Here is a 12,456-nt window from a genome sequence, read left to right as displayed (position 1 = left end):
AAAAACGTATTTAAACCAGTTATGCTATGATTGTGGTATAAAATCATAACAGGTTAATGGGATTTTACATGCCAAAATAATTTCTGTCTTCCTGAAATGAAAATTATTTTGTGACTTGTTTGACTCATTTCACAAAAAATTACAGAACCTCAGTCAGTAATATTTAAAGGGAAGCTTTCCACTATCATTATCTTAAAACCCTGTAAGTTTAATGGAAATCTGTGGACATTTTACTAAAGCATTCAAATCCTTTAAATAATCTAACTTATCTGAAATTTACCCTTTCAGTTTCCCCCGTTTTTTATTTGATGAAATTTTCATACATTTATTTCAGTTCATTACTAATAGTGTATGTTTTCGTGTATTTTCCCCTTCTATTCTTTAGAGTCAGTAATTTGTCATCACTGAGTAGCTCAACAGAGCGTCCTGTAAACAACAGCCAGAGTAACAATAACTCCCCCAGACCCCAGACACTGCACATCTCACGGTCAGAGGCCGCCCTGTCCAGCATGACGGAAAACAGCAAAAAGATCTCAGAGTCACCAAAGGGGAACGATGCTCGCAAGTCAAAAAAAGGCAAGTGTAGACTTTTGTCAACTGCCTTCAATCAATAAATTGCCCCAGTAATAATACCCTGTAACTTTGGGGTCTCAGCCACGACCCTGCATTTATAAATGCCCTTATAAATTAATAATAAAAGAAATTTGTTCAAATTATAGACAATCGGTGACTATCTGTTTCTTCAGCCAATTTTTGAAATTTGTTTATTTTCACACATCCCTTAAAAAAATTGTGTGCGCGTTGGGTTGTGTGTACGCAGGTGTACAAATAGATTACGCGCTGGTACTAATAATTCCTATAAATTGCCCTCCGTGTAGGTAATTTGGGGAACATGCGGGCCCAACACTCGAAGCCAGCCGGTCTTAAACAGCTCCACGTGATGCGCTTTCCACAAACAGCAACAGCAAAACTGTCTGGGGTATTTCTGAAGTAGTAGTATTACCCTAGACGTTTGTCAACTATAGTAATCCAAGTTAGTAGCCTGGGGCCAATTTCATAGAGCTGCTTAAGCACAGAATTTGCTTAAGCACGAAAATAGCTCGCTTATTTTAAACATGTTACTGACCAAAATTTCATGCCTTATACATTGCTTGTGACTGGTATTGAGCTAGTGTTTACTTAGCATAACAATTGAGCGGAGTCTTGGCCGGTAATCTAATTTTACTAAGCAAGGATTTTTTTAGCTTGCGCAAATTGTGTGCGTAGGCAGCTCTATGAAATTGGGCCCAGAGTTTTATGCAGATATTTTAAGCAGAATTAAGGTTATCCAGCATTGACCGAAGGGTATTTATATTTTTCAGAATCCAAGAAGTTGAGTTTGGGCATGTTGGGTCATCAAGATGGCGACACGGACAGCCTTAAAGAGGAAGAGGAGAAAAAGAAGAAGAAGAGATTAAGAATACCAGGACTGTCCAGTAGTAAAGTAGAGAAGATTAAAACCTGTTAAATTGTCAGCAACTTTAACTTTGTACAAAAGAAAGGAAGAACGATAGTAAGCTTTAAAAGATGCCTTTATGTGACGATACGTTGTAGGGGAAAATGCATCCTGCCACTAATGTGCGTAACAGAGAAACAGTTGGTCACAAAATGAAACCTGTCGTCACAGTATTTGATTATTGGTCGTCATTGGAAGCATCAGTGGAAATGTGCGCGTGAACCAAGGCCTTAATGCATTGTTGTTGAAAGGGCAATGGCACCAAGGTCTTTTTTCCGTAGTAGTGGGCACTCGGAGAGAAAATTGTAAATTTCTACTTGAGCATTTCAAGGGCACCAAGGCAATGACCATGGGGCATTGAGGCAATTGCCTTTGTTGCCTCCATGAAGTACCAGGCCTGTGAACTGCTTGCTTTTGCTAGTTGCCGTTTACCATGTTTAAGACGCAATCGTGAGTGACTGGTTCACAGAGAAAAGTGTGCATCCTGTCTACTGTTTTATTCGTTGGAATTGTGCGTGTGAACTGCTTGTTCGGCCAGCTGAGATCTGCAGGACTTGTGCTATTATCTTTGGATTATGTGAAAGACCAGACAAGGATAGTGTTCTGAAGGGGCATACATCTTCTGCTAATTGCCGTTTGCTATGTTTAAGAGGCAATAGTGAGTGATTGGTTCACAGAGAAAGTGTGCATCCTGTCTGCTGTTTCATTCGTTGGAATTGTGCGCGTGAACTGCTTCGGCAAGCTGAGATCTGCAGGACTTGTGCTGTTGAATGTAAACAACCCGACAAGGAGAGTTTGTGTTGTGAACGGGTAACATTTTTGGCTTACTGCCAATTACCATGTTTACAAGGCAACCTTGATTGATTGGTTCACAGAGGAAATGTGCATCCTTTTCGCCTCCGGTTAGTTGATGGTGTTGTGTAAGATTCCACAAAAACCCTGACACGTACATTGTACATAAGAACCCTGCTAAACCGTAGCATATTGCTGGTTAGTTCAACAATGCAGAACTATCACATGCTGAACATTCAACTTGACTGCACTGCCAGTTTTTTATTTGCAACGTTTGAAAGCAGTGCCACGAAATGGGGCTGTAGTTTTACATAAAGATACATAGGGTAGAGAGATCGCCATGGAAACGAGATGCTGGAATCAAACAGTGGTTTCAAACAAGAGCAAGTTCGAGTGCGCACATTTTGTCGACTACTGACCAGCAACATATGCGCATTGACACACTCACTAAAACGACTTGTTTAGAAGCCAAGTCTAACCATCGGTACCACGGTATTCAAGGCTCCATTGCCATCCGCATTTTCGCTATAGGGTCACTGGTTCCCCTCTGCGCTTTATACATGTTAGCGTAGAACAGGCTATCAGGACCAGTGAAGACACCTTGGCCTTGAGGCTGGTTCCAAATGGTCGACCACAGTAGTCAACCAATGGTCGACCAGCCTGGGTTCAAGTCAAAATAGTCAACCTTTGGTTAAAGAAACCTTGGGCTCGAGGCTGGTTCCAAATGGGTGACTACAGCAGTGTACCAATGGTCTACTAGTTTTTAGTAGCAGTTGCTACAGCACAAACATTTGTCTGTACCGGTGTTTCATTTTATTTTATTTTTCCCCTGTTTGGTTTAGATGTAGATTCCTTAGGACAGTCTTTTAGGTACAGCGTTGTTAATCTCTAATATAATAAGATAAAAATGAAATAAAGACTAAAATCATTTGTAAGATTCCGTTGCGATTAGTTGGCATTTTAAATAGCAATTTAAGACACGTTAATTTGTTGCCCATAGTTTGCCAAGTGATGTTGGGAGAGTGTTAATTACCAAAAAGATCTTTTCCTTTTTCTCATTTAAGGCCTGATAACACAGGCCTCGATAACGAGAACGAAAACGAGTAACATAATGTTTATGTTTCCTGGTTTTTGATTTTTGGGGTTGAACAAAGAATTGACTAGAGTGGGATTTGAACCAACGATGTCCGGATTAACACGCCGGCACTCTACCAACTAAGCTATCTAGCCCTACATTGGCGGTGTCCCTATTCCCTGTTTTGTCAATATCTTTGTTCAGGGGTGTCCTGGTTTTTGTAAGAGCTGGCGAACTGGCATTGGAACTTTGAAGGGGGGGGGGGGGGGCAAAAAAAGGATGAATTCTCTTGAACTATTACATGTGTATAGTCACTCCATGCAGACTTTTGTATGATGGCTTAAGTTGCAGTATATTGCAAAACTGAACTGCCAATAATGCAGGGGTCGATTTCACAAAGAGTTAGGACTAGTCCTAACTTAGGACTAGTCCTAGGAGATATACAAATTGCATGAATAGTCCTAAGTTAGGACGAGTAAGTGGTCCTAACTCGAGATGAGACTAGTCCTAACTCTTTGTGAAATCCACCCCAGATCTAGCAAAGTAATAATCTATGCATCACTTAGTCCATCATTTAACTTTTGTTTCATTACCTGTTAGGTGTATTTTCTTCTACATGTACAAGCTGTGTCGTTGAGTAATATGTATGCTAAAATATATGTTATTTTTGTGCTTTGGGGAAAGCATATGCATGTAAGTTGCTTTTACCCTGTTATTCGAACTGCCACTAGCCACCAGTGGCCACTAGCTGCTTGGGCAGAAACTGTTGCTTACAATTGTCTGCTAAGCAGAAACGAGCAGGATACCAGTCACATTTGACCTGGTAGTAATTTTGTTGTGCTTAGATACGTTTTGTAAGCAGCTCTATGAAGTTTGTCACACGGTCAATTTTATAAAAGCCTGCAAGCACAAAAACTTGCTTAGCACATAAAAGTGTTGCTTAACAAAAACAGGTTACCAGCCAAAGTTGCATTAAGTGCCCCACTCATTCTTTGCCGAGCAGTATTTTCTGCTTAACAGCTTAATGAAATTGGGCCCTACTCTAGCGATGCAGAGGTCATGGGTTCACATCTCACCCCAGTGATTTGCCTGTAAAGAGAGCCCAATACACATTAAGAGTGACTGTTTATAAATATGAATAGTAAACTTGCGGGTACAACCATGAGTACGATCTCTTTTGATGGAGTGGTGACTCTGAGAAGAGCTGGTTTGGTCTCGACAATTCGAACAGTATACTTGTCACTTCAGGAGAATGCTGGTGGTGGTTGAGCTTATGTATGAAATATCAAACACTTTCGATCTTGGCTGTGCTCAGTGGTCATAATGGGTCAATGTGGCTGGCAGCCAAAGGCGCCCTTGCATGCCTGCTTCTCGAACACGTTTTGTAGCCGCGTCCTTCGCAATACACCAATCCATTAAGCCAGGCCCAATTATCATTGACCAATCACAACCGCGAAATCTGATCACCATTTGAACCGTTTGGTGATCTTTGCACTAATGGTGATCGGGTTTCGCGGCTGTGATTGGTTAACTGGTAAGGAGGCGGGGCGTATTGGATCGGTCTATTCAGCGCTTAGCTGCGAGTAAGGATGATTAGCCCCCCAAATTATTATGTATGGCTGGAGGGTTGCACTTTTGGGCTGATTTGGTTGCTGGCTTGATGTGTGTGCGTTGGAGTGTGTCAGTGTTGTGGTGAGCTGCTTTGCACATTGGTGGAGGGTAAAAACTATTTTAAATGTATTGTGTACATGGACATGATGGAGGGAATTTGAATTTTACATGGTGATTGTTATTCTTGCTTGTTATACTGGCTTGTGTTCGTTTGGTGAGTACATCGGTTTATACAACTATCTACTCTAAACCTTACTACCAACTCTCTATTTTATATATTAGATAACCTGTTCTCGATCCAGTTTTCACATATTACTGTCCACTTTTGTTGACAAAACCAAATAATTTTGGTGGTGTGCCGATTTGCTGTTTTAATTTTTGATGTTATTTAAATAGCTTAAAAGGACAGTTCATGATAGAGACTTGTTTTGGGGTTGAGGTTACGCGGTGGTATTTTAGATGTTTTTGTTTTCATATTTATTTTTGGTTGATGTTGTTTGTTGCTATTTTGAGGGGTGGCTGGCATGCCTGAGAATGTCGAGGATGAAGATTGGCTGTTGTAAAGCCGCACCCCTTTCTACGCAATGTTGCTGCGCATTCTGCCAGAAAAGTTAACAAGATAAGAAATATGATAAGGAAGGCACAATAAAATATGTATAGAATTGTACATAATTAAAGTAATTAATCGGATAAAACGAGTCTATGCACTGTTCCACTTAAAGTGAATAATAGTGCCTCTGCAAAATACATGATGTATATTTTGTTCTCATTTTGAAGAAGAAAATGTATGAAATATTTGTAATGCATCATTCAAAGTTTATTTCATGTGAAATTAGGCATTCCGTTTTGGTGATTTTTTGAAAAGTGATTTTTTTTATTTGTATTTCAGTGAATGCTTGATTTTAAATTCCTCTGATTAGTGATTGGGTGACTATGGCCCTTTGCAAAACGACGGCTTTGGCTTTGGCTCAGGCTTGCTTGGCCCCGCCGGTTGTTTTGACAATTGCGTGTGCTTTGTGTATACGCGCTCAGGGCTTTAGACGAGAGAACGGAGCCCCAAGACAAATCCAAAGCCGGAGTCGTGGTTTTGAAAAGGGCATATGGTTTATGGTTAAAGGCAGTGGATACTATTGGTAATTGTCAAAGACTAGCCTTCACAGTTGGTGTATCTCAACATATGCATAAAATAACAAACCTGTGAAAATCGGTCATCAAAGATGCGAGATAATAATGAAAGAAGAAAACACCCTTGTCACACGAAGTTGTGTGCGTTTTAGATGGTTGATTTCAAGACTTCAAATTCTAAACTTGAGGTCTCGAAATCAAATTCGTGGAAAGTTACTTCTTTCTTGAAAAGTACGTCACTTCAGAGGGAGCTGTTTCTCACAATGTTTTATACCATCTATCTCTCCCCATTACTTGTAATCAAGAAAGATTTTATGATGATAAATATTTTGAGTAATTACCAATAGTGTCCACTGCCTTTAAGCACAAAATATTGCCTAACAATTTTTGGCGAAGCAGAAATGAGCAATCACAAATTATTCTTGTGACCTTATTCTTTTAACCATCATTTTGTTGTACTTAGCTACTTTTATTGTTTAAGCAGCTCTCTGAAATTGGGCTGATGAGGTACCATGCTCAAGTGGTTTGACTAGACTGCTTGCAATCACAAGGTTGCTGGTTCAATACTGAAGCCGACTGCCCTCAGTATGCCTAGATTGAACATTGTTGCTTACTGAACGCTGAACAACAGGGACCAAACAGCTCTATGAAATTGGGCCTGGAAGTTGTTCCAACAGCTCCTGCATGCTATAGTAATGTGCACGCCGTGGAGCGGGGAATCGCGATAGTTGAGTGATAATGAACAACAACCTCTTGCACCAAGACTAAGGTTTAGAAAACTAGACTTGGTTCCAAGTCTTTGATCGTGGCTTTTTAGTCGTCCTGATAGCCGCTACAAACAGTGCCCTCTTGTGATTAACCTTCGTCATTTAGCCTACGATTGCGAGTGAGGGCGCGTGATAGCTAATAATGTGGGGGCATTTTTCGTGGCTGAGATGCGAAGAATAATCGCGATCTAAGACTTGAATCAAGTCTAGGGTTTAAGGTGTGACTTTGTTTAGGAACATCCACAGTGGCCTAGCCTCGTATACACTAATTTTGTGTCATATACAGATATATATATATAACATATATACAATTCATGTTGCTATCTCTCTTGTCAGCCTAATGTTTGCCGTTTGCGTTTGCAGGAATTTTTTAAAATCACAAAAGTGAAATGAATTCAACCATTATACAAACATCGGATGTAACTTTCAATAACATTGTTGATGTATCTAAAAGTTGTTCATAATTATTGGAATATTAAAAAGGTAATTGCAGGATTGGAACAATGAATGTTATATTATTGAGAAATGAGCGCAGAGTAATATTTTAGAAACGGAAATTTAAAGTTGAGACTATAGCCTGGATTGACCTCACTGAATTTAATAGTATGCAATGTTTTGTATCCTACATGTATGTCACCCAAAATCCATCCTCTGGTTTCGCCTTGGCTTGATAAATTCCATACTTGGAATATGGTAAAAGAATAGGCTGTAGCTCTAAAGCCCATTGAACAGTGGTGGTCTCATCATTAGTTTTTTGCTCACCACTGGTTTTTTGCAGATAAGTTGAGTGTTCAGTTGTTTTTTGCAATTTTTGGGGGAAATGGAATCGAGAAATAAAAGCCTTGTTTACTGGAGAGAGTGTTTTGTAATAGCAATAGGCCTTGATGAATCTTATTGCAAGTTTATTTGCCATTTAAGTTAAGTTCAGCAGGACTGAACAGTAATTGCTGTAGTATTGTTTGATGGATTGAATTCATTGCAGCTGTTTAGAGTTTCATGTTATCTTCTGCTCTGCACCTTTTTCTCTCTCTCTTTTTCATTTTCAAACAAAAAGCATTATTCTTTCCAGTGGCATTCTGTAAATTAAAAAATTATTACTTGGTAATAACCAGAGAGTAACATTGTTAAAAGAAGCGCTTCTGGAAAAGTTATTGTACGTGAGAAAAAGAACCCTTTGTGAAAATTATATCCTGTAATTTTTCTAAGAACTACCACTTTTTTTTTAATTCAGAAGAAACGCTCTCACTTGGTTTCTCTTACAATATTGTGGCTTGCTTAGCATTATTTTTTATGTTTTAAATATTGTAGTAGTGTCACTACCCAAGCTAATGAGATTTTCAGAATAATTTAACCATCATATAAAGTTGGTTGGTTCTCTGTAAATGGACTGGTGGGTCTGCTACAATAGACCTTATCGCAAATACTCGGTATGCGCGTATTTGGCTCGGAATGAGGTGCATTATTGGTCTAGCTAGCGATCACTTGATCACTAGCTAGACCAGCATGCACCTCATTCCACGCCTAGCACGTACCAAGGATTTGCAATAAGGTTTATGGGAAAACTGCCCGTTATGTCTGCTGCCACCAATGTCAAAAGTCTTGTAAAGGTTTAGAGAAAACATCAGCGACACTTAATTTTAAAAAGAAGCATTTCATTAGTTAGAATTGTTACATTACGAGCTATGTTATTTGAATCGCTGATTTTTAATTTGATGCACTTCTTTAACAGTGTCAGATTTTCCCCCAGTTCTGGTGTACACTTAATTCCTCCAGAATCCATACGTGTACCTTGATTGTGCATGGTTTTGATTGATTTGGTAGTGCAAAGAGTAAACCACACATGCTGGTGATAACCGATTTTTTCATCTGGAAAAAAAACATGCTGAGAAGTGATTTCAGAGGTGGAGTTTTGATGGATACACTAGTTCATAAAAAGTTTGTTTGTTGTTTGTATGATTGCATAGCTATTAAAGGCACTGGACACTTGGTAATTACTCAAAATAGTTGTTAGCATAAAAACTTACTTGGTAACGAGCAATGGAGAGCTGTAAATAGAAAAAAAAACATTGTGAGAAACAGCTCCCTCTGAAGTAACTTAGTTTTTGGTAAAGGGTAATTTTTCATTCAACTAATAAAATACTTCAGCTGAAGCCTTTTATTATGCATCTTAAAGTACTTAAAGAAATGCAACAAGTGTGTTTTTTTTCTTTCATTATTCTCTTGCAAATTTGATGACCGATTGAGCCCAAACTTTCACATGTTTGTTATTATATGCATATGTTGGGTTGGGATACATCAAGTGAGAATACTGGTCTTTGAACAATTACCAACTGTGTCCAATGCCTTTAACATTTATCATGAGCTGTTTATTAGGGCATATCACACGCGGCAACTTTACAGGCAACCAGTTCTAGGCAACCTCCAAGAAGAGAATCCACTCACATTTGAATATCCTCATTATTTTCTTGGGAATCCTAAGACATTGTTTGAAAAATGACTCACGTGATATCCAAGTGGTCATGTAGCATGCACTGCAGTTGGTTGCCTCCCAAGTTGCCTGTAAAAATTGCCTTGTGTGACCCGGGGTGGATTTCACAAAGAGTTAGGACTAGTCTTATCTCGAGTTGGGACCAGTTACTCGTCCAAACTTAGGAGTACCCATGCAATTTGTATATCTCCTAGGACTAGTCCTAAGTTAGGACTTGTCCTAACTCTTTGTGAAATCGACCCCAGGCCCTTGCACGTTGTACCAAACTTTGACTTTGATACCTAAATAATTTTAGTTAACTTCATCTTTTTCATGTGTTTCTACATTCCCGTCTCATCATAACGATCATCGTTGATTTTACTACTAAACTATACCAGTAATTAACCCCCAGTATACTTTGTAATAATAACTTTTTGAGAGGATTGTTCAGACAACATTATCATTTGGTTTCATTTAACGATTATTCAAAGTTGTTTATTAAATCGGTTTAGATGTTTTTCTTTACCAACTTTTATAGCCAGTGAATTTAAATAATTTTGAGATAAGTGAGATTGTGTTTTAGTTAAAACATTATGCTGATGGTACGTTTCACTATTTTTATGTTATTTCCATCCCTATATGCACTCTCTTTCATTTCATAATTTTAAGAAAATGTTGAAAAATGTGAAGGCTTAAATTGTTGCCTATAAATGATGTATTTTTCACTAAAAGAACTAACTGAGTTTTTATTTGAATTTTGTGGTGTTTGTTTGCTTTGTTTTTGCTTGTCATTTCAATTGGAGACTTTGGAACGCTAGGTGTCAGCAGAATAACCAGATAAATTTCCATTGTTTACTTAGTTCTGAGCATTGTTTACTTAGTTTCTAGGTCCAATTTCACAAAGCTGTTAAGCAGAAACATACTGCTTAGCAAATTACTTTGCTAATGTAAGCAGAAAAATGAGTGGGGCACAGTTGCAAGAATGTCATCTTTATGGAATTTTGGCTGGAAACTAGTTTCTGTTAAGCAAGATTTTTCTGTGCTTAGCAAGTAAAATTGGGCCCAGGTAAGTCTGCTGCCACCTAGCGTTCAAAAATCGCCAATTCAATAGGGCCTATTTTGAGTTTTGAATGATGATGAAGTGGATCAACAATACTGGTTTCAGAAATTGTTATGAAATTTTGAAATTATGAGTTTTCTCGAGAGAAGTTATTATTTATTCAGCATTATGATGAAACTTCCGGCTGACAAAAAATTACCCTTGTACATATATAATTAAAACAAAAATTTGAATGTGGATCTTGTGGGATTTAAACTTCATACAAAAAAGCTAATAAAAAGTTTGTTAATAATGCATGCACCGGAGAAAGGATTTTTTTATTTTATTGAACAAGGTGATCCTTAATTTTCTGTTCTGAATTTCACTTTGAGGGGGATGCACACCATTTTGCTTTTGAGGAATTCCACCTTGCCCAGTTTCCAAGTAAACAAAAATCATCATCTTCTGCTGTATGAATATCGGCTTAGAGTGTCTTACAAAGGCAGGGGCCCAAATTTCATAAAGCTGCTTAAGCACAAAAACTAGCTAAGCACAACCAAATAATGCTCTCCGAAATAAGGTTACCGGCCAAACTAGCATGTCACATGTACAAATTGTGACAGGTATCCTGTCTGTTTCTGATTAGCAATATTTCCTGCTTAAGCAGCTCATGAAACTGGGCCCAATTTCATAAAGCCTGTGAGCCAAAATTACATTTCATTGAAACTTTTATGACTGGTGCCCCGGGCCCAATAACATTTTGCTTTATAGCAAAGACATTTTTCAAGCAGTATTTTCTGCTGAACAGCTTTATGCATTAGTCATTAACAATTTTCTGCTAAGCCTAAATGAGCAGAATACCCGCCATGAAATGTGGATTGGTAGTTTGGCTGGTAACCTTATTCTGATAAGCATAGTTTAGTTTTACTTGGCTACATTTTATGCCTAAGCAGCAATGAAATTGGACTCGTGCAAATTCTGCATCAAGTAGCTCAATTTCATAAGGCCGGTAAGCACAAAACTTGTTAAGCACAGAAAAGTACTGCTTAACAGAAGCCGGTTACCAGCAAAGATTACATTACATTTATATTGTTTTGACTGGTGCCCCACTCAATTTTTGCTTAGCGAAGAAAATTTTCAAGCAATATTTTCTGTTTAACAGCTTTAACAAATGGACCCCTTCATGCAGGGAAGCAGCTTAAAGCATAGACCGCCAAATCTGTTGTTTTTCAAAAGAAAAAAAGTTTGAACAAGACAAGGGCCCAGTTTGATAAAACCTGCTTAAGCAGACAGTGTTGCTTACAATTGTCTGCTAAGCAGAAACGAGCAGGATACCAGTCACATTTGACATGGTAGTAATTTTGTTGTGCTTACTTACTTTTTGTAAGCAGCTCAAAATTTCACTAAGCCAGAACCTGTAAACACAAAAACGTGCTAAGCACAGGAAAATATTGCTTAGCCAAAACAGGTTATCAGCCAACGTTCTATTAAGTTAACCTTGTTGTGACTGGTGCTATCACTGTTTTGCATAGCAAGCAAATACATTTGTTAAGCAGTATTTTCTGCTAAACAACAGCCTTATGTAATTGGGCTCCTGTATTTAAAACAACATTTCTAGGAAATTATTAATACCATAAACTATCCCTAAAAGTGAGTGCAAATCCTGCAGCATTTTTTTTTTTTTTTTTTGGGGGGGGGGGGATAGGATTGAAGTTCCATTTAATCACCTTCTACTTTGAATATATATGTATGATCAAACAAAGTTACGCAGCCTTAAACATTATTCCATCTCCTCTCTGCCCCTCTAAAATTGAATAGATAGCTAGCTGCTGACCCAATACCGCATTTGGTGAAAAGAAGTAAAATTTAAAAAAAAAATTAAAAGAAGTTAAGATGCAGAATGATAAAATGTGTAACTGTTGATGGAACTTGTACAAGTAATAAAATATAGCATATATATTTTGTTAAAAAAAAAGAAAACTTTTAGCAGAGCGAGGTTTCGATCCTCGGACCTCTGGGTTATGGGCCCAGCACGCTTCCACTGCGCCACTCTGCTGCCATAAATTAATTTGGTACACGTTAGTA

The 12,456-nt window shown here is 38.2% G+C and overlaps 1 protein-coding gene and 1 non-coding gene across 3 annotated transcripts in view; one reads left to right on the top strand and one right to left on the bottom strand.

Moving 5' to 3' along the window:
• Positions 1-10,087, top strand: part of LOC139935696 (stromal interaction molecule 1-like) — a 63,521-nt gene extending 53,434 nt beyond the window's left edge. For both annotated transcript variants that reach the window (XM_071930232.1, XM_071930231.1), the window contains 2 exons: positions 386-576; positions 1,362-10,087. In XM_071930232.1, coding sequence (XP_071786333.1) covers positions 386-576; positions 1,362-1,507 — 337 coding nt within the window. In that variant the 3' untranslated portion in view covers positions 1,508-10,087. The remainder of the gene's footprint in view (positions 1-385; positions 577-1,361) is intronic.
• Positions 10,088-12,355: 2,268 nt separating this feature from the next.
• On the bottom strand, positions 12,356-12,427 carry Trnam-cau (transfer RNA methionine (anticodon CAU)). Its single transcript has one exon. It is a non-coding gene; the product is annotated as a tRNA-Met (tRNA).
• Between the last annotated feature and the right edge of the window lie 29 nt (positions 12,428-12,456).

Source organism: Asterias amurensis, chromosome 4 (genome assembly GCF_032118995.1).
Source record: "Asterias amurensis chromosome 4, ASM3211899v1".
In the NCBI taxonomy this organism is placed as follows: domain Eukaryota; kingdom Metazoa; phylum Echinodermata; class Asteroidea; order Forcipulatida; family Asteriidae; genus Asterias; species Asterias amurensis.
The sequence above is the reverse complement of the archived record's forward strand: the minus strand, read 5'-3'. Positions and strand labels throughout refer to the sequence as shown.